The sequence below is a fragment of the Propithecus coquereli genome, unplaced genomic scaffold (genome assembly GCF_000956105.1).
Source record: "Propithecus coquereli isolate 6110/MARCELLA unplaced genomic scaffold, Pcoq_1.0 Scaffold268, whole genome shotgun sequence".
Classification (NCBI taxonomy): Eukaryota; Metazoa; Chordata; class Mammalia; order Primates; family Indriidae; genus Propithecus; species Propithecus coquereli.
In genome coordinates this window covers 1,325,839-1,346,494 of record NW_012148263.1, presented here as the reverse complement: position 1 = coordinate 1,346,494, position 20,656 = coordinate 1,325,839, and the positions used below count along the sequence as shown (strand labels likewise).

The following is a 20,656-nucleotide window of genomic DNA, read 5'->3' as shown; positions in this document are numbered from 1 at the left end:
TTTCAGGAAAGCAAAGACTTCTGGGACTACATAAAGTGAATACATTTATGGATTATCAGTATTTCTGAGGGGGAAAAGAGTTCAAAAAGTTTATAAAACATATTTAAGGAAATAATTGATGAAAACTTCCCAGGGCTAACAAGAGAATTAGACCTTGCTATATAGGAGGCCCAATGATACCTAGGCAAATACACTGCAAAAAGGACTTCATCATGCCATATTATAATCAGAATGACTAAAGTCAAAGTGAAAGAGAGAATTTAAAAGTAGCAAGAGACAAGCATCTAGTCATCTATAAAGGAAGCACCATCAGTCTAACAGCAGACCTCTCAGCAGAAACCTTACAGGCCAAGAGAGAATGGGATGGAATTTTCAAAGTGCTGAAAGAAAAAAAGAAAATTGTCAACTATGAATTTTATATTGTATCGAATAAGCTTCATAAATGAAGGAGAAATAAACCCTTCCCAGACAAGCAAACATTGAAAGAATTCGTCACCACTAGACTAGCCCTAGAGAAAATGCTCAAAGGAGACTTAAACATGGAAATGAAAGGTCAATATTAACCATCATGAAAATATAAAACTCACAGGTCTTACAAAATAATAACACAAAGAAGGAAGAGAAAGAAATTAAACGGCAACATGACAAAAAATCAGCGAATCACAAAGGCAAAAAGAGAAAAAGAAACAAAGAAATTATAAAATAACTAGAAATCAACTAACAATATGACAAGAACAAAGCCTCAAATATCAATGTTAACATCAAGTTTAAATGACTTAAATTTTCTACATAAAAGATACATTAATAGATTGGCAGAATGGATAAAAAAATATGATCCAACTATATACTGCTTGCAAGAAACTCACCTTACCCCTAAAGAAAAATATAGATTGAAAGTAAAGAGGTGGAAAAAGATATTTCATACAAATGGAAACCAAAAGCAAAGAGAAGTAGCCATGCTTATATAAGATAAAACAGATTTTAAATAAAAAACAGTAAAAAAAAAAAAAAGAAAGAAAGAAGGTCATTATATAATGATAAAGGGATCAATTCAGCAAGAGGATATAAAAAAAACCTAAATACATATGCACCCAACATCAGAACACCCAGATTCACAAAACAAATACTACTAGACCTGAAGAAAGAGACAGACAGCAACACAATAATAGTGGAGGACTTCACACCTAACTCACAGCACCAGACAGATCATCAAGGCAGAAAATAACAAAGAAACATTGGACTTAAATTAGACTTTAGACTAAATGGACATGACAGACATTTACAGAACATTCTACCCAACAACTACAGAATATACATTTTTTTCATCAATACATGGAACATTCTCTAAGACAGACCACACTTTAGGTCACAAAACAAGTCTTAAAAATGTTTTAAAAATCCAAATCAAATCAACTATTTTCTCAGACCACAACGGAATAAAGCTAGAAATCAATACAAAGAGGAACTTCAGAAACTATAAAAACACATGAAAATTAAACAACATGCTACTAAACCATCACTGGGTCAATGAAGAAATAAAGACAGAAATTTAAACATTTTTTGAAATGAATAAAAATGAAAACATGATACACCAAAATCTATGGGAAGCAGCTATATCAGTGCTACAAAGGAAGTTTATAGCCTTAAATGCCTGCATCCAAAAAGCATAAAGATCACAAAACAACCAAACATTGCAACTCCAGGAACCAGAAAAACAAGAACAAACCAAAATCAGAATTAGCAAAAGAAAAAGATTTACAAAGATCAGAGCAGAACTAAATGAATTAGAGACCAAAAAAATTATACAAAAGATCAACGGAATAAAAAGTTCGTTCTTCAAAAAGATAAACAAAATTAATAAACCACTAGCTAGACTAACAAGAAGAAGGTAAATACAAATAAACACAATCAGAAATGAAAAAGGAGACATTACAACTAATACAATGTAATTACAAAAGATCATCAGAAACTATTATGAACAATTAAATGCTCAAAAACTAGAAAAACTAGTGGAAATGGATGAATTTCTGAAAACATATAACCTCCTGAGATTGAATCAGAGAAGAAACAGAACTCCTAAACAGACCAATGAGTAGCAAGATTGAATCAGTAATAATAATAAAAAACATCCCAACAAAATAATGCTCAGGACCAGATGGATTCACAGTTGAATTCTACCAGATGTACAAAGAAGAACTGGTGCCATGCCTACTGAAACTGTTCCAGAAGATTGAGAAGATAATCCTCCCTAACTCATTCTATGAAGCCAGTATCATCCTGACACCAAAGCCAGGAAAAGATACAATAGAAAAAGAAAACCACAGACTAATAGCTCTGATGAAAATAGATGCAAAAATACTCAACAAAATACTAGCAAACTGAATCCAATAGCACATCAAAAGGATAATTCACCACGATCATGTGGGTTTTATCCCAGAGATGCAAGGATGGCTCAATATACTCAAGTTAAAAAATGTGATTCACCACATAACCAGAATTAAAAATAAAAACTGTATGATCATCTCAGTAGATGCAGAAAAAACATTTGATAAAATCCAGCATCCCTTCATGATAAAAACCCTCAAAAATCTTGGCAGAGAAGGAATATTCCTTGTTGAGGGTTAGGGTCGAGACATGAGAATCCCAGGAGTGGGACAGGACTTTGCCAAAGAGCAATCTGTGGAAATGTCAGTTCACTGAGCAAAAGCTGCTCGACCTTGAGGAGGACATTCCACCGATCAGGGATGTCTGCAAACGGACCCCTTTTTGAAGGTGGAGAGAATGATCAAAGGATGTCAGCCCAGCAGATAAGAGCACTTTGCTATTCTAAGCCTGAGACAATGTTCCTATCTCTCTCCTAAGTTCATGTCTCAGTAAGAGGAACTAGATAAAGTAGAAAGAAGTACGTGGTCTCTCTGTACCTGTTTAGATTATACGCTTTACTGCTAACTCACCAGCTTTCCACGTGAAATCATTGTAATCTATAACATGGAAAAGAGAATAAAAATGGGTGCTAGACTTCAGTCAGTACCACCTGGCTCACAGGACTGCTGGTGGTCCCCTGACCTCCCCACACCCTTTCACCTTACTTTTTGTGTCCGTATCTTCGTCTCTCCCATCTCTTGCAATACACACTGCCCGGAAAGCCAGTTATATCGGGAGTGTTGTGAACCCCCAATAATTTCTCAAAATAATAAAAGCTGTATATGACAAACCCACAGCCAACATCATACTATATGGGGAAAAGTTGAAAGCATTCCCCGTGAGAACTAGAAAAAGACAAGGATGCCTACTTTCACCACTTCTATTCAATACAGTGTTGGAAGTCCTAGCCAGAGCAATCAGACAGGAGAAAGAAATGAAAGGCGTCCAAATTGGAAAAGAGAAAGTCAAATCATCTGTTTGTTGATGATATGATCTTACACCTAGAAAACCCTAAGGACTCCTCCAAGACTCCTAGATTTGATAAAGGAATTCAGCAAAGTCTCATGCTATAAAATCAATGTGCAAAAAATCAACAGTATTTCTGTACACCAGCAACAACCACGCTGAGAATCAAACCAAGAACTCAATCCAATTTACAATAGCTGCAGGGAAAAAATGAAATACCTAGGAATAAATCTCACCAAGAAGGTGAAAGATCTCTGCAAGGAGAACTATAAATCACTGATGAAAGAAATCATAGATGAAACAAACAAATGGAAAAACATCCCATGTTCATTAATCAGAAAAATTAACATTGTTAAAATGACCATACGGCCCAAAGCAATCTACAGATTCAATGCAATTCCTATCAAAATACTAATGTCATTTTCCACAGAATTAGAAAAAACAATTCTAAAGTTCATATGGAACCAAAAAAGAGCCCAAATAGCCAAAGCAATCCTAAGTAAAGAGAACAAATGTGGAGGCATCACATTACTTGACCTCAAATTACACTACAATGCTAGAGTAACCAAAACAGCATGGTACTGGCATAAAAGTAGATACACAGATCAATAGAACAGAATAGAGAATCTAGAAATAAAACCATATACATACAACCAACTGAAATCTTTGACAAAGCAGACAAAAATATACACTGGGAAAAGGACACACTATTCAGTAAATGGTGCTAAGAAAACTGGATAGCCATATACAGAAGAATAAAACAGGATTCCTATTTCTCACCGTATACAAAAATTAACTCAAGATGGATTAAAGACTTAAATGTAAGATCTGAAACAATAAAAATCCTAGAAGAAAATACAGGACTAACTCTTCTGGACATTGGCCTACACAAATAATTTATGACTAAGAACCCAAGAGCAAATGCAACAAGAACAAATATAGACAAAGGAGATTTAATTAAACTAAAAAAGCTTCTGCACGGCAAAAGAAATAATCAAAAAGAATAAACAGACACCCTATAGAGTGGGAGAAAATATTCACAAACTATGTGTCCAACAAAGGACTAATAGCTAGAATCTACAAGGAACTAAAACAAATCAGCAAGAAAAAAACACATAATCCCATTAAAAAGTGGGCAAGAAACATGAACAGACTCTTCTCAAAAGAAGATAGACAAATGGCCAAAAAATAGGTGAAAAAATGTTCAACCTCACTAATCATCAGGGAAGTACAAATTAAAACCACAATAAGATACCATCTTATCCCTGTCCGAATGACCATTATTAAAAAGTCAAAAAATAGCAGATGTTGGTGGGGGTGCACAGAAAAAGGAACATTTATACACTTTTGGTGGGACTTCAAAAGAGTACTACCTCTATGGAAAACAGTATGGAGATTCCTCAAAGAGCTAAAAATGGACCTATCATTCAATCCAGCAATCCCACTACTGAGTATCTACTCAAAGGAAAAGAAGTCATTTTATCAAAAAGACACCTGCACTCAAATGTTTATCACAGCACAATTCACAATTGCAAAGATATGGAATCAACCTAAGTGCCCATTAATTCATGAGTGGATAAAGAATAAAGAAAATGGTGTGTGTGTGTGTGTGTGTGTGTGTGTGTGTGTGTGTGTGTATCATGGAGTATTACTTAGCTATAATAAAGGATAAAATAATATCATTTGCAGTAACTTGGATGGACTGAAGACCATTTTCCTAAATGAAGTATCTCAGGAATGGAAAAACAAATACCACATGTTCTAATAAGCGGGAGCTAAATGATGGGTACACACGTGCACAAAGAGATGTAAAGGACACTGGAAACTAAGAAGAGGGGAAGCGGGGGCAGTGAGGGATAAAAACTTATCTATCTGGTATAATGAACACTGTCCAGGTGGCAGGGACACTGAAAGCCCTGACTTCAGCATCATACAGTATATCCATGTAACAAAAACATTTGTACCCCCCTTAATATTTTGAAATTAAAAAAATTTAAATCCTAAAACTATAAATCCTAAAACTTCTAGAAAAAAATGAGTAAAAATCTTTATGACCTTGGGTTAGGCAAATATTTCATAGTTGTCACACCAAAAACACAATTCGCAAAGAAAAAACTAATAAATTAGACCTCATCAAAATTAAAAGGTATGCTCCTCAAAAGACATCATAAAGAAAATGAAAAGACAAGCCATAGATTGGGAGAAATCATTTGTAAAGCATATATCTGATAAAGCACCTGTGTCCAGAATATACAAAGAACTCTCACAACTCAATCATTAAGATGACAAACAACCCAATAAAAAACAAATGAGCAAAAGATTTCAACAGATACTTCATCAAAAAAGATATATTAATTGCAAACAAGCATATAAGATGCTTGATATCATTAGACATAAAGGAAATGCAAATTAAAACCACAATGAGAAACTACTACACATACCAAGTGTTGGTGAGTATGTGGCAGAACTCAAATCATCACACGTTACTGGTGAGAATGTAAAATGGTACGACTTTGGAAAACAGTGGTTACTTATAAAATTAAACATACACTTACCATATGACATAAAAATTCCACTCGTAGGTATCTACCCAACAAAAATAAAAACATGTCCACACAAAGACTTGTATGTGAATGTTTACTGCCAAAAACTGGAAACAATTTAAATGTCGATCAACTAGTGAATGGATAAATAAAAAGTAGTACTATATCCTCACAATGGAATATTACTCAATAATTTTTAAAAATGAACAATATGGATATTTATATGAACATCCATATTGATGAATATGATACATGAAATGATATATGAAACAATATGGACAATATTATGCTAAGTGAAAGAAGCCAGAGACATAAGTCAATATATTGTATGATTCCATTTACATGAAATTTCTAGTAAAGGAAAAACTATAGAAATAGAAAAATCTGTAGTTGCTTGGTGCTCAGGATGGGAGCAAGAATTGACCAAAAATGGACATGAGAGAACTTTTTCCAGTGATGGAAATTTTAGAATATTAGATTGTGGTGACTGTCATACAACTGTATAAATTTACTATAAATCATCAATCTCCACATTTTAAGAAAAAGTTTGTTGAGGCCCTATGGAGTAAGGTGATTACGTCCTGTGTAACTTTCTGGGGTTTTGGTTTCATCCACACCAATATATGAATATGGAAATATGTAATTCTATATGTTCAGAGTTCTTTTAAAACAGTTATTTCATATGGTTCAACCTAAATATTTGGTCAACCATAAGAAGAAATGGAATAGATGAGGCAAAATTAATAACAAGTAGGCAAACTTAATGAAAAAGGAAAGAAAACTTGAATGAAATCTGTATAGGCAGAAATTGGGAGAGGGAATTTTTAACATGTAACTGACAGCCACTGATGAAACTCTAATTTCTAATCTAACATTGTAGTTAAGAGTCACATTTCTAACCAATAGTAATATTAGCCATTAAGGAACAGATATAGAACACCAAACTACTAACAGTTAGCTCTAGAAAGGGAAGGGAGAATTGGTATTGGTCATGGGACTTCTGCTCAATATTAAATCTAGAATTTTAACGAGGATTTAAGGGTTTATTCATGTATTACTTGTGTAAACTAAAATAAATACTTTTTTATAACAAGAAAGAAATACTGGAAGCAAATTTCCCATATATAAGGCAAATGGAAAGAGATTTTTTGTCTTTGAAAAAAACTTAAATACAATTATTGTATAATTCAGTTATGAGTATCTAACTCAACATGTGTATATAATCAATTTAAGATTTTATAAAAACAAATAATACTTCCCTTTAGAGAGTCTGGGAATACAGAAGCATCATGTCATAATACCTAAATCTTACAGGCTCTTATTAATTCTCATACCAAAATCACTCTTTTTGGAGATTGACACTGTCTAGTTATTCTAACACTCTTTCATCATCATTGTCATTTATTTACCTCCATGTCACTCTTGTATATTCATCGAGGAATGGGGCACCAAGTAGTCTCTCCCTCAACCCATATTACCCTAGCCTCAGTTTACTAAGAAAAATTTCATGGAAAGAACTACGCATCAATTTCAAAAATTTTTTGTGCCAAAATAAACTTGTACTAACTTGTTATATCATGTCTGAAAGAGGATCTAATTTGAGGCACTGAGAAGGATAACATATAGGTTTTAAAACAGCCCCTATCAGAGCACAGGAATTCTGCCAAAACTGAAGCAAAAGCAAACATTAAATTTATGTTGAAGCTTCAGTGGAAGAACACAGTGAAATCACTGATGCTTTACAAAAGTTTATAATGACAATGCCCTCCCCCCAATCGTCATTTACAATTGGATAACTCTTTTTCAGAAGGGAGGAGTTAATGTTAAGATGTAGCCTGCAGTGGAAGACCATCCACATCAATTTATGAGGAAAAAATTAATCTTGTTCATGCCCTAATGGAAGATTGATGATTAACAGCAGAAACAATAGCCAACACAACAGACATCTCAACTGCTTCAGCTTACAAAATTCTGACTGAAAAACTAAAGTTGAGTGAACTTTCCACTCAATGGGTATCCAAACTGTTGCACCCAGATTAGCTACAGATAAGAAAAAAACTTTCAATAAAAATTTTAAACAAGTGAGATCAAGATCCTGAAGCATTTCTTCAAAGAATTTTAACAGGAGATGAAACATGGCTTTACTAGTACAATCCTGAAGAAAAAGCACAAAGTGATCGCTTACAAAAGATGGAAGTGGTCCAATCAAAGCAAAAGTGGAACAGTCAAGAGCAAAGGTCATGGCATCAGTGGTTTAGGATGCTCAGTGCATTTTGCTTGTTGACTTTCTGAAGGGGCCAAAGAATGATAACATTTGCATATTATGAGAGTGTTTTAAGAAAGTTAGCCAAAGCATTAGCAGAAAAATACCTGGAAAAGCTTCACTAGAGAGTTCTTCACCATGACAATGCTCCTGCTCATTCCTCTCATCAAACAAGGGCAATTTTGCAAGAGTTTCAATGGGAAGTCATTAGGCATCCACCTTACAGTCCTGACTTGGCTCCTTCTGACTTCTTAAAAAAAAATCTTGAAAGGGCACCCAATTTTCTTCAGGTAATAATGCAAAAAAACCCTGCATTGACATGGTTAAATTCTCAGGACCCTAAGTTCTATAGGGATGGACTAAATGGCTAGTGTCATCGCTTACAAAGTGTCTTGAACTTGATGGAGTGTACGTTAAAAAATAAAGTTTGTATTTTTTATTTTGATCTCTTAATTCTATTTTTTCATGACTTTTTTGAAATACCCTCATATATACGCACACATGTAGTCATGCATCGCTTAACAACAGGGATACAGTCTGAGAAATGCATTGTTAGGCAATTTTGTCATTGTGCAAACATCATCAAGTGTACTTACATAAGGCTAGATGGTATAACCTACTATACACCTAGGCTATATGGTCTAGCCTATTGTTTCAGGTCTACAAACCTGTACAGCAAGTTATTGTACTTATAGTGTAGGCAGTTGTAATACAATGGTAAGATATTTGTGTACCTAAACATAAAAAAGGTACAGTAAAAATAAAGTATAAAAGATAAAAAATGGTACACCTGTAGAGGGCACTAAATATGAATGGAGCTTGGAGCTTAGAGAATTGAAGTTGCTCTGGGTGAGTCAGTGAGTCAGTAGTGAGTGAATGTCTAGGCCTAAAATATTACTGTATACTGCTGCAGACTTTATAAACTCTGTATACTTAGACTATGCTAAATTTATAAATAAACTTTTCTTTCTTCAATAATAGCTTACTGTAACACATTTACTTTAGAAACTTTTCAATTTTTTTTAACTTTTTGACTCTTGTATAGCTTAAAACATATTACATCATACAAAAATATTTTTCTTTATTGTTATTCTATAAGCTTTTTTATATTTTATAAAAATATATTTTTATATTTCATTCATTAATTTTATTAATATTTAATTAGTGTAATTTAAAATTTTATTAATATTTTATTAATTTTATATTTAAATTTTATTAATTTAATTTTTAATTTTTTATTAAAAATTAAGACACAAACATACATTAGCCTAGTCCTACACAAGGGCAGGATCAATATCACTGTCTTCCACCTCCACATCTTGTTCCACTATGAGGTCCTCAAGGGCAATAACATGCATAGAGCTGTCATCTCCTATGATGAGATGCCTTCCTCTGGAATACCTCCTTGAAGGACTTTGCTGAGGTTGTTTTATAGTTAACTATTTTTTAATAAGTAGAAGAAATACACTCTAAAATAGCAACAAAAAGTATAGTAAATACATAAACCAGTAACATAGTTGCTTATTATCATTATCAAGTATTATATACTAGACATAATTGTATGTAGTATACTTTTATATGACTGGCAGTGCAGTAGGTTTGTTTACATCAGCATCACCACAAATACATGAATAATGCCACCCCAGGATACAACACGCTATGATATTACCAAAGCTAGGACTTCACGAAGCAATTAAGAATTTTCCATCTCCATTATAATCTTATGGGACCACTACTGTATATGTGGACTGTCATTGACCAAAACATTGTTATGCAGCACATTACTGTGTGCATATATAGGCTTTTGCTGAAAATCAGATTCTTAAATCTAGCCCAGAACCATACATCTTATACAATATCCCCATGTGCGTGATCTTGCTCAACCTGTACAAGACAGGGTACTTTCTTGGTAAATCGCTTCTCAGTTGTTCTTAACATTTTCAATTGGGGAAATGGGAAGAGATAGTGAATGAGGAAGAGATGAAGACTTAATATTGTGTGAGAGGGCAAGTCAGAGGCATAACAGTTCAAATATTTAGTTAGATGGAAAACAGTCTTGATTTCCTTATAAATAACTAGAAAGTGATATCTCCACACCTTCTACTACATGATAATTCTCTTGGATTAATAAACTTTGACTCTAAATGCACATAGTGCTCCCACCAGCAGGAGTATGAGATAAACCTCGATCATAATTTGAAGGATTTTCCTAATTATTCAGTATTTGGTAAACATTTCTAAAAAATGCAAAACTCATTGTATAAGCAAAGGAACTAGAAGTTTGGCTTTCATAAGTCATCCCAGCATCACATTTCTTAAAAGCTACATAGAAAGAACACCAATAAAAAAACCAACATTGTTGTTATGTATACTTTACTATATCACACATCTATTTATCAAAATCTTAATGTGCTAACCTGGAATGTCGCAGGCTGTCCTTTTTGTTTTTTGCAGAACACAATGTGCATTCACAGCCAACTGCATGGGGCTTGGGTAGAGATACATCCTGTTTTAAGAGCATTGTGAGAATTTCATAGTTGTTACGATGAGCAGCTAAAATGACAGGAGCAACATCCATAGTTGTTGAATACTCAGGATTCTGAATTCGTTCCATTAGTTTCTGAAAAATATTTATATAAATGTCCAAAAATTATTCATGACTTCAAAAAATATGTTTATCTGAAGAATAAAATGAAAAAACAAGAAGGCACAAAGAACTTAATTATTTTAAGGAATATGCAAACATTTTACTTTGACTAAATTTTTTTGAAACCTCAAAACTTAACTCTAATTAATAAATGCATTATAATTATAACAGACAAAATCTTCAATAGGTAACATTAATAAAGCTAGAGTTCTGTTTTCCTAACAAAGAAATAAGACTATCTAGAAAAATACCTTAAGTAAAAGTATTTAATTTTCATAAGATTATAGAATCATGTATGACAAGGATATAGAAAAGGATGTTAGAAAAAGAATATACTGCAAAAACAAAAATGTTAAAAATAGCCAGAATAAAAATGCATGGGAAAAACTTTAAAAATTCCACATCTATGGCAAACCTGGTCACACTGATAGCAATGAAGCTACCTGAAAGGGAAAGTAAATAGGACACACTCTTCATTTTGCAAAGTTTTCTACACATTCCTAATGATTATATATACTATTTTATATCACAAATGCACAAAAACACTAACAATCATAGCTACTATTTAATGAGTTCTGGAACTGTTAGGCACTTTACGTTTATCATCTCATTTAATCCTCACAATAGCCTACAAAACTGAGCATTATAATCCCCATGAAGAAACTGAGGCTCAGAGAAGTTAATGTGCCTGAGCCACACAATGGGGTGGCTGGGTGCTGATTAGAATTTAGGTTTGTATTACTCCAGAGCTGGAGCTACTTCCACTACAAGGACCCATGGGCCAGGTGAGGGCATGAAATGAAGGAAGAAAACATTTGTAATTAAAGAATTAGAGTTAAATAAAAAGGTTGACTATTTCATGAATATTGCATATTCTTTCCAAAACTCCTCACTTTGTCACAGCAGTTTCCCTGAGATTCCACACTGTAAGCTCATCAAGTTCACATTTATTGGTAATTTTTATTAACATTGTAAAAGCAGTGTATACTCATTATAAAATATCTGAAAAATACAGAAAATCAGAAAGAATAAAAAAACCATATTCCTACTACCCAAAGAACATTTTACAGTACAGTATTTCCTTCGAGTCTTTTCTCTATCCCTCTTCTGAAGACATCTTTTGCATAAGTAGTAGGTAATAATAGTAGGTTTTAAACCAATGATTAAAAACAATGGTTCTTAATATTTTGAAGATCAAGGACCCTTTTAATAATCTCATAAAGCTATAACCCAGGATCTTCAGGAAAAAAAATTCATGTACAGAATTTTGAATGCAATTTAAGGAAGTTCATAGACTCTGTGTTCAAGTATTTTATTTTGCTAATTTAAATTACACTACTACAAACATCTTTATGAAAACAACTTTTTCCAAATTTAGGGTTATCTCATTAACATAGAATCCCAGAAGTAGGATTATAGATCCAAAGGCCATGAACAGTTTTGAAGCTCTTGATATCATCAAAATCCTAATAGCTTATATTACCAACAATATAAGACTGCACCCATTTGACACTAAAAGTTTTACTCACCAGCACTGGGCATGATCCCTCCCAATTTATGAGTGAAAAATAATATCATGAAATTTTAATTTACTTTGATTATTGATAAGTTTTAATATTTTCTGATATACTTATCTTTTCTTATCCTCTCTTACAAAGTTTGTTCATATACTTCCCAATTATTTATTGGGGATTTCAAATTAATGAATTTATTTAAAAATTACAGACTAACCTAAAATTAGCCCTTTTCCTTCTTATCATTACATTACTGGTTATAAAGAAGAGAAAATTATATCTAATCCCTTAAAAGAAAAGTGGCCCTCATGTCTCCTATGAAATATACTTAATTATATGAAAAACACTACTAGATTTGTATAGTTCATAATTTCATTATTAATAATATAATCTGTGTACTATCAAATAAACAACCTGGATTTGAAAGTAAATTGTGGAAAAAACAATCCGACAAGCCAAGAATACTGAATAATTCACTGAAATGGAAAAACAAAGTATATAAAAAATATTTAATATTGTCTGTCTAGAAGTAATAGGGTTGGTAAAATGTGATCTCGCTGTCACTGTAAGTATCCAAATAAAGGTTGAAAAACTTTTATTTGTTAGAGATAAGGTAGAAGTATTCTTTTACTGAGTAGGTAAGGACTGCTAAGGCCTTACAACTCTAAGATTTAATTGGTAGTGATAATGGTGATAAAATAAAACTAGTCAGTGGTTCCAATACTCTGGCACACCATATCCCACTGTCCCTCCAGGAAAGGAAATAGGTTAAAAGGCTAGAAGGTGGAACAGGTATACCAAAATATAATAGTAACTACAGCATAAATGGCAGAAAATTGAATACTATTCTAGATATTACTTATCCTTTGGATAGGAACTATATTCTTTGCCTTTTTTTCTTTACTCTTGTTGGCTTCTTACCACCACTGAAACTAGATGGTACTATCCACTGGAGAAAGTCACACTTTTGTAATAGTCTAAATGAGAGTACAATTTTTCAGTTGATGTATGATTAAGGTATGCAATTTAGCAGAGCTTCTCCTAGTTCTCAGATCATGGCAGATAGTCAGCAACCAATTTATAATTCTTTCTTAAAACAGTATTTTTCTCCTGAGTATAGATGGTTTATATTTCCAGCAGTTATTTAAACTGCTTGTTTCACTATACCTCACTAATAATGTTGCATTTTTTAATTTGGTATACAAGAAATATATTTTTAAATTAGCATTTATTTAGTAGTGACTATCTTCCTAATTACAAAAGCAATAAAGAAAAATAAAAAGATTTTTAAAAATCCTTAATTTGGTCAATCAATAAGAGGTGATGAATGTTAGGTAACATTTTGCTGCATTTCCATACACTCCCTTTCCTATGCATATTTTTAACCTTGGATCAAATTATATGTACAATCTACTATCTTCATTTTTTTACTTACTATATCATATTTTTCCATCTTCCTAAATATTCCTTTAAAAATACCATTTAAATGATTGCATAATATTCTACTGTGTGTATAAGCAACTACTTATATTTCCTATCTTCTAATTTTGGGATGTTTAGATTATGTCACACCGGCTTTTTTTCACTACTACAAGTAAGATTACAGTCAACATTTTTGTCCACATATCTATTTCCTTGATAGGTTCCTAGAGAAGAAAATAATAGGTTAAAGAATATGAACATCTTTCTTGATTACGACACATCCTGACAAAATACTTTCCAAAATACTTGCCTCACTAGTATATGAGACTAATATTCCCTTGCCATCAATGGTTATTATCATTTTAAAATACTGGCTAATTTCATAAGTAAAAATTAGTATCTTATTTACTCGAGTATCAGTAAGATTTAATGTTTTGTATTTTCTGAGATTTTCATGTCCTTTCTAATATTTATTTGGTGTTTTTCATCAATTTATCTAATTTAAGACTATTAACTTGTGATATATGCTGCAAATATCTTTTGCCAGTCATCCACCTGCTTTCTCAATTTTGCCTGATGTTTGAATTCCAGAAATTTAACTTCTGTAACAGCAAAGACTGTGGCATTATGTTTAAAAAGTCCTTCTGTTCCCAGTTAAACAGTGACCTACATTTTCTTCCAGTTTTATGGTTTCATTGTTTATATTTAATTCTTACTTATCTGGAAACTAATCTATATTTTCAACATTACCTGCAGAATATTCTAAATATTTTAAAAATACTGGTCCACACTGACAAAATTATGGAAATATCAACTAACTTAAATACTAATTAAAGCAATACTAATTATTCTTGCAAGTGTCTACTTACTTTAAAGTAATATTTCACAGAGTGAAAAAAAAATCTATTTTAAAAAAACAAAACAAATTTGGGGAAAGAAAAAATGGCAATGGGGCAGGAGATATATTTTGGTTTAAAAATCCAAATTAATAAATATTTAAGAGTACTAACTACTATAGTTGGTCTTGATGATCGTTTTGTTCGATGATTAAGTAGTATATCAACAGCTCCCACTACTTCAGAGTCGATTGCCACCAAAAGTGCATCTGCAGACTTCAAAAAAAAAAAAAGTTAAAAATGAAAATGGAAGATAAAAAGGTAAACTATTTCTTTTTACTAATTCATAAATAAAACTATTTTAAAAAATTTTAAACTGTATTATATACAGTAATACTGAATTTTCAAAAATTGAGACTGTACAAATAGTCCATTTTCTTGCCTTAACAGTACTTCTGTGTATCATAATACACACTTTTCTGTCCTGGTTTCAATGCATGAGCTAGTAAAATAATGAATGCTTGATAGAAGGATTATTAGTGGAACAGTGCTGATCCATGCAGTATTTAAACGTATTTAAAGTTTTTTTCCCCCCAAGATCTTTACTCTTCGACTGTGGACCAAAAGAATCTTAACATTCCAAATCTGTAAAAGAAATCGTCAAGAACTATTACTACAGGTAAAGGATTGTGTTTAGTCTAATAAAAATGATCATTAATGCAACCATGATAGGGGAGAATGGCAAATATATAAAGGGAGAGCTTTCTCTTATCATTTTTAAAACATACGTGGCGACTGAAATGGTACATATTTGACATTAATATTAGCAATTTTATCAAAGATAAACCACAAATAATTAGGCTACCAAAATTCAAAGGGGCCAGAAAGAGAAGTAATTTTATAGTTCTACTCTCAATCTATAGCTCATTGTGAAGATCCAACTTTGATAGGAGGAAAAAGTAAGGAAATGGGGACTTTTCAACCGTAACAAGGACTACAATCCTACTGGAAATCGTAACATCAAGGTTTCGTTTTGCTTTGTTTGTTTTTCAAGGGAAATCATAAAGGAAGAAGGAAAACATGGGGATAAATAATGATTTAATCTAAGAAAATACCCTGATTATTTTCAATCTATATATTTTTAAGTGCTATAATCTTTAATAACTATTTAAATCAATCAATATTCTTGCTCTTGGAAATGAAACTATATCAGATCTTTAATATTCTTTGTAGCTGAAAAGAAGAAAGCTTTATCCACTTTATCTGGATGTTAAAAATAGGGCAAAAAATGGCAGGCTTTACCTGGATATCTAAAAATAGGACTACGTACCCCAAAGAATGGGTTGGCATTTTCATTCAACCATTAGGAATCACTTATGTTTTCCCACGGCAAAACTCCCCACCTAGATGGAAAATTTAATCCATTGTTTTATCCATTAACACTTTCAGGGTTCACTGGGCTATAGCCTATGCTTTAAAGTCCTAGCATTATTATTTTTCTGCTTTGCACACATTTCTCTTCAGTTTTTAGCATAGTCAGTCAGTTGAAGCAAATGAACAAAAAGAACCTTGTATCCATTACTATTAAATATTTCATTTATGATTTTTAATTTTAACCTATAAAGCTAACTATACTAATGACATTGCTCTCAAAGTCAAACACCAGGCAACTTCAAGCATCTGAAACATAGCCACCGTTCCAGCTACAACTTAAAAAAAAAAAAAAAAAAAAAAGCAACATATTGAGCTGTCACAAACTAACTCCATGGGCACCATTTCCCAAAAGAAACAGGCCCAAGCATTCTGACTTAGAATTGTCTATAAATGATGACTATCTGACTTTCCTAAGAATTCTTCAGATTGTTACAGAATAAGAAAACAGCTAGATTGAAAACAACAAAGTAGGGAAAAGAGGAAAAATTGCTAAAGTTGACCACTGAAAAGATAAAATACCAGTATAGCAAAATCACTATCAATGAATGCACAGCAGTCCGAAGCCATTTAATGTAGGGACAAACATGTTAATAGTTTCAGAACATATGAAGCAAAATAAAATGATTACATTCTTAATGATTCCAACTTACGATGGTTAAGTTAAACTATTCTGATACATTACTTAGTAAAAAAGTAAAGATTTATATTAAATCTTTTAATGCTTAAAAGGATAAGCTCCAGCTGTAAATATATTCATTTATATAAAAATTTCATGTAAGTAGTTACCATTGACTTATTCTGAACAAATGGTTTTTTATTTGATAAACCAATGGCAGTTCTGAAGTAAAAAAGTGTTTTAAATTATTTTAAAAATATATACAGGTATACAAAATGTTCTCACTAGTTTTGTTTCCCAATTTCTCAAATATTTGACAATTCCTTATTAAAGTATCTTCAATACACATATATTTATGAGGTTGCTATCTTCCTTCTGACCTTAGAATTTGTCTTTTCAACAATTCCCATACTCTTTCGCATAAGCTCAGAGTAAGAAGCTACTTATTTCCTTTCCAAAGCTAAATTTTCCACCTTAGTATTCTATTTAACGCTCTCCAATCTTCTGCAGTGGTCCCCAACCTTTTTCGCACCAGGTACCATTTTCATGGAAGACAATTTTTCCACAGATCAGAGTGGGGATGGTTTCGCATTACAATTTATTGTGCTGTCAAACCTCTCTGATAATGATAATATGTATTTGCAGCCACTCCTCAGCGCTAGCATCACTGCCTCAGCTCCACCTCAGTTCATCAGGCATTACATTCCCATAAGGAGCACGCAATCCAGATCCCTTGCATGCAGAGTTTATATACAGTAGGATTCGTGCTCCTTTGACAACCTAATGCCTCGGCTGATCTGACAGGAGTCGGAGTTTATGCAGTGATGCCAGTGATGGGAAGCAGCTGCAAATACAGAAGAAGACTTGCTTGCTCCCTTGTGCTCACCTGCCCACTGCTCCTTCTGGTTCCTAACAGGCCATTGACCGGTATCAGTCGGAGGCCTGGGGGTTGGGGACCACAGTTCTATAGGACCTTGGTCCTTCATTTGCAGAAATATCAGATCCAGCTGCCCGCTCCCAAAACATTAAATCTTTTCTCACTCTTTGCTAACTTGACTTAATCCTGTCTTTCTCTTACCACTCAAGTTTTCTTCTTCCTTTCACTGTGTTGTACTTCTCAAAGTTTGTCATTTTCTCCAATTTTACTGATGCCATACTTTCAAAATTCAATGACCTTTTCTACTGCCTCGATTTTCTTGCTTTCTAGCAACATATTAAAAGTATTTCTTTGGTTTGCAGAATGCTGCACTATCCTAACTGATTCTGACAACTTGAATCATTTATTTGGTCTTATTTAATGAAACTCTTTCTATGTAATGCCCTTTGTTAAATGAAGATCTTCCCTAAGAATGAATCTGCACCAACCCTTTGCTCTTCTCTGTGATTTCACCCACTTTTACGATGTTGTTATTCATGGCCCTCCCCATGCCCATGCCTGTCTACCGTACCTCTTTAGCCTGACCTCTCCCTAGAGATATAATCTTCATCTGTGACTGTCTGTTGGGGACTGCTTGATAACCCCAAAATCAACAAGGCTAAAACGAGAATTCACATTCTTTTGCTCCAAGCTTGACTTTTCTTCTAAACTTGCTATTGTTCTTTCATCCTTCTCCCAGTCACCCATGTTTAAGATTTCCAAATCATCTTGGACTCCTTCTCAATTCCGCCCTCCAAATGTAAATACTCATTAAGACCTGTCAATTCTTCCTTTATAACATCTCTCATGTCTTGCCTTTTTTCCCCTCTTCTTACAGCCACTATTTTTCTTTTAGCCATTGTTTCAATTCAAGCCTTAACCTCTTAATATCTGTATTACAACAAAAACTGCTCACATAAGCTATAGTCTTCCTCACTTTCCATTTCTCAATCTATACCAAACTCAGGCACTAGATTCATCTTTTGAAAATACCAATGGACACATATCACATCCTTTCTCAAAAGCCATCTAATGATACTCCATTATCTATTATATAAAATCCAAATTCCTTAGTCTGGCATGCAAGGCCCTTTTCATCAGTTTTGTTTTAGTTATTTATCCTGATAATTTCCACTACTCTCCAACCCAAATATTTTGTTCAAAAAGGCTAAGTCAATTCATTGTCTCAAGAATATACATTGCATGTGCCTTTGTTTACATCCTCTCCACATGCCTTTTTCCCTGCCTATCTATACATTTTTGAGAGTAGATTAGGGTTGTAGGTAAGATGATGGACTCTGGAGCCAGAACCTGGGTTCAAATTCCAGGTCTCCCATTTATGGAGTGACTTTGGGCAAGTTACTTAACCTTTTGTACCTCAGTTTCCTCCTCTATAAAACGGGGAAAATAATTATATCTACCTAACAGGGCTGTGTGAGGATTAAGTAACTGAATATATTTAAGGTTCCTGGCACAGAGTAGTACTATATAAGTGTTAGTAATTATTATTAATAATAATTCAAGGCTGAGCTCCACTGATACTCCTCCAAAGAAATCTTTCTTGATAGCACCAATCCATAGTGATCTTGCTCTTTCTTATATTTCAAAAGCATTAATATTGAACTACAGAAATTTAAATATAAAATAGGGTTTCTTAATAGCAGCACTATTGAAATTTTGAGCCAGATAATATTTTGTTGTGGGGGCTGTCCTGGGTGTTGCAGATGTTCAGTAACATCCCTAGCCTCCACCCACACCATACTAGTAGTAACCTGTCCCCCAACTGTGAAACCAAAACTGTCTCCAGACATTGCCAAATATCCCCTGATGGGGACAAAATCATTTGGTTGAGCACCACTGATATAACACAAGATACATGAAAGCTCTTTGTAACTGCGAAGCAATATATAAGGGTCAAGTATTAATATTATTACCACTCAGCATTATCAAATATACCTTTGTATTATTTGACTTATAACTCATATACACTTTAATTGTCCAATTCATTTTAAGAAATCAACCCAACCAAAGACCTTGGACATTTGTTGATTGATAAAATAAGACACAGGTAACCTGGACAGAACACAGTGAACTAGAAAGAGCATGGGATTTGCAGTCGGAAGCTTAAGTTCAAATCTTAGTTTTGCCCTTACTAATTTTATAACTTTGGGCAATTCATTAAAGTCTATGAGCCTCAGTTTTCTGATCTATAAAATGTAACATCTATATAGGTTGACTATAATGTTTGAATGTGATCGAGTATGTGAAAGAACCATGTTTATTGCAGAACTATTACATACATGTAACAACATGTGTACAAAGACAAAATTATTATACCATAATACCTCTTTTATCCAGAATCATCAGATCAGGGAACAAATTTCTTTATAAATTTATTCTCTAGGTAACTGAAGCTTATGCCTTTAAATGTTTAACTTTAACACTTAAACTATTTAGATGGAAGTTTTCTTCCGAAAGTCTGTGTGTATATATATACACACACACACACACACATATATATTTCTTCTTTCTTCTAAAATAATAGGTACTGAAAATAATTTAACTTTTTCTTACTGACTCTGGGCCACTGTTATAAACCTTAATTACCATGCTAACATGTAGCTCCCTCAGAAATTATTAGATATGTAGTGCTGTTGACCTCTTTGTGTCAGAGGTACCATTTCTTTTTGTTCCACTACAGTTCTCATGCCCTTCCATTGTCCCTCTAATGCTCTATGGATTACAAAGTAATTAAATTTGTTAAAATGGAATTTAAAATGAGAAAAAATAGACTTTGAAAGAAGACTCCAGAAGTACTCCTATAACTCAAGTTCATGAACTTAATTGAGTAAATTTGAAAAATTCATGGCAGCTACTCTGGCTACTCAGAGGCATTTTTTATTTACTCTCTGGTTCTCAGTTGTACTATGGATAGCTGAGGTTTCTGGCTAAGTAATATCTTTTTTACTCCAAACATATATACTTGGAGATAGCACCATATGTTGTAATGCATATATATAATAGAAATGTACATAGAACTACCCTACTTACATTCAGAAAATCTGCTGCAAGTGC

General features: G+C 33.1%; 1 protein-coding gene across 2 annotated transcripts in view; it reads right to left on the bottom strand.

The window, feature by feature from the left end:
• Window positions 1-20,656, bottom strand: part of TRPC1 (transient receptor potential cation channel, subfamily C, member 1) — a 77,794-nt gene that overhangs the window by 45,118 nt on the left and 12,020 nt on the right. The window contains exons 3-4 of one of the 2 annotated variants that reach the window (XM_012647433.1): window positions 14,790-14,891; window positions 10,614-10,816 (exon numbers count right to left, since the gene is read on the bottom strand). In XM_012647433.1, the coding sequence (XP_012502887.1) occupies window positions 10,614-10,816; window positions 14,790-14,891 (305 nt within the window). The remainder of the gene's footprint in view (window positions 1-10,613; window positions 10,817-14,789; window positions 14,892-20,656) is intronic. The other variant, XM_012647434.1, reaches the window with a different exon arrangement.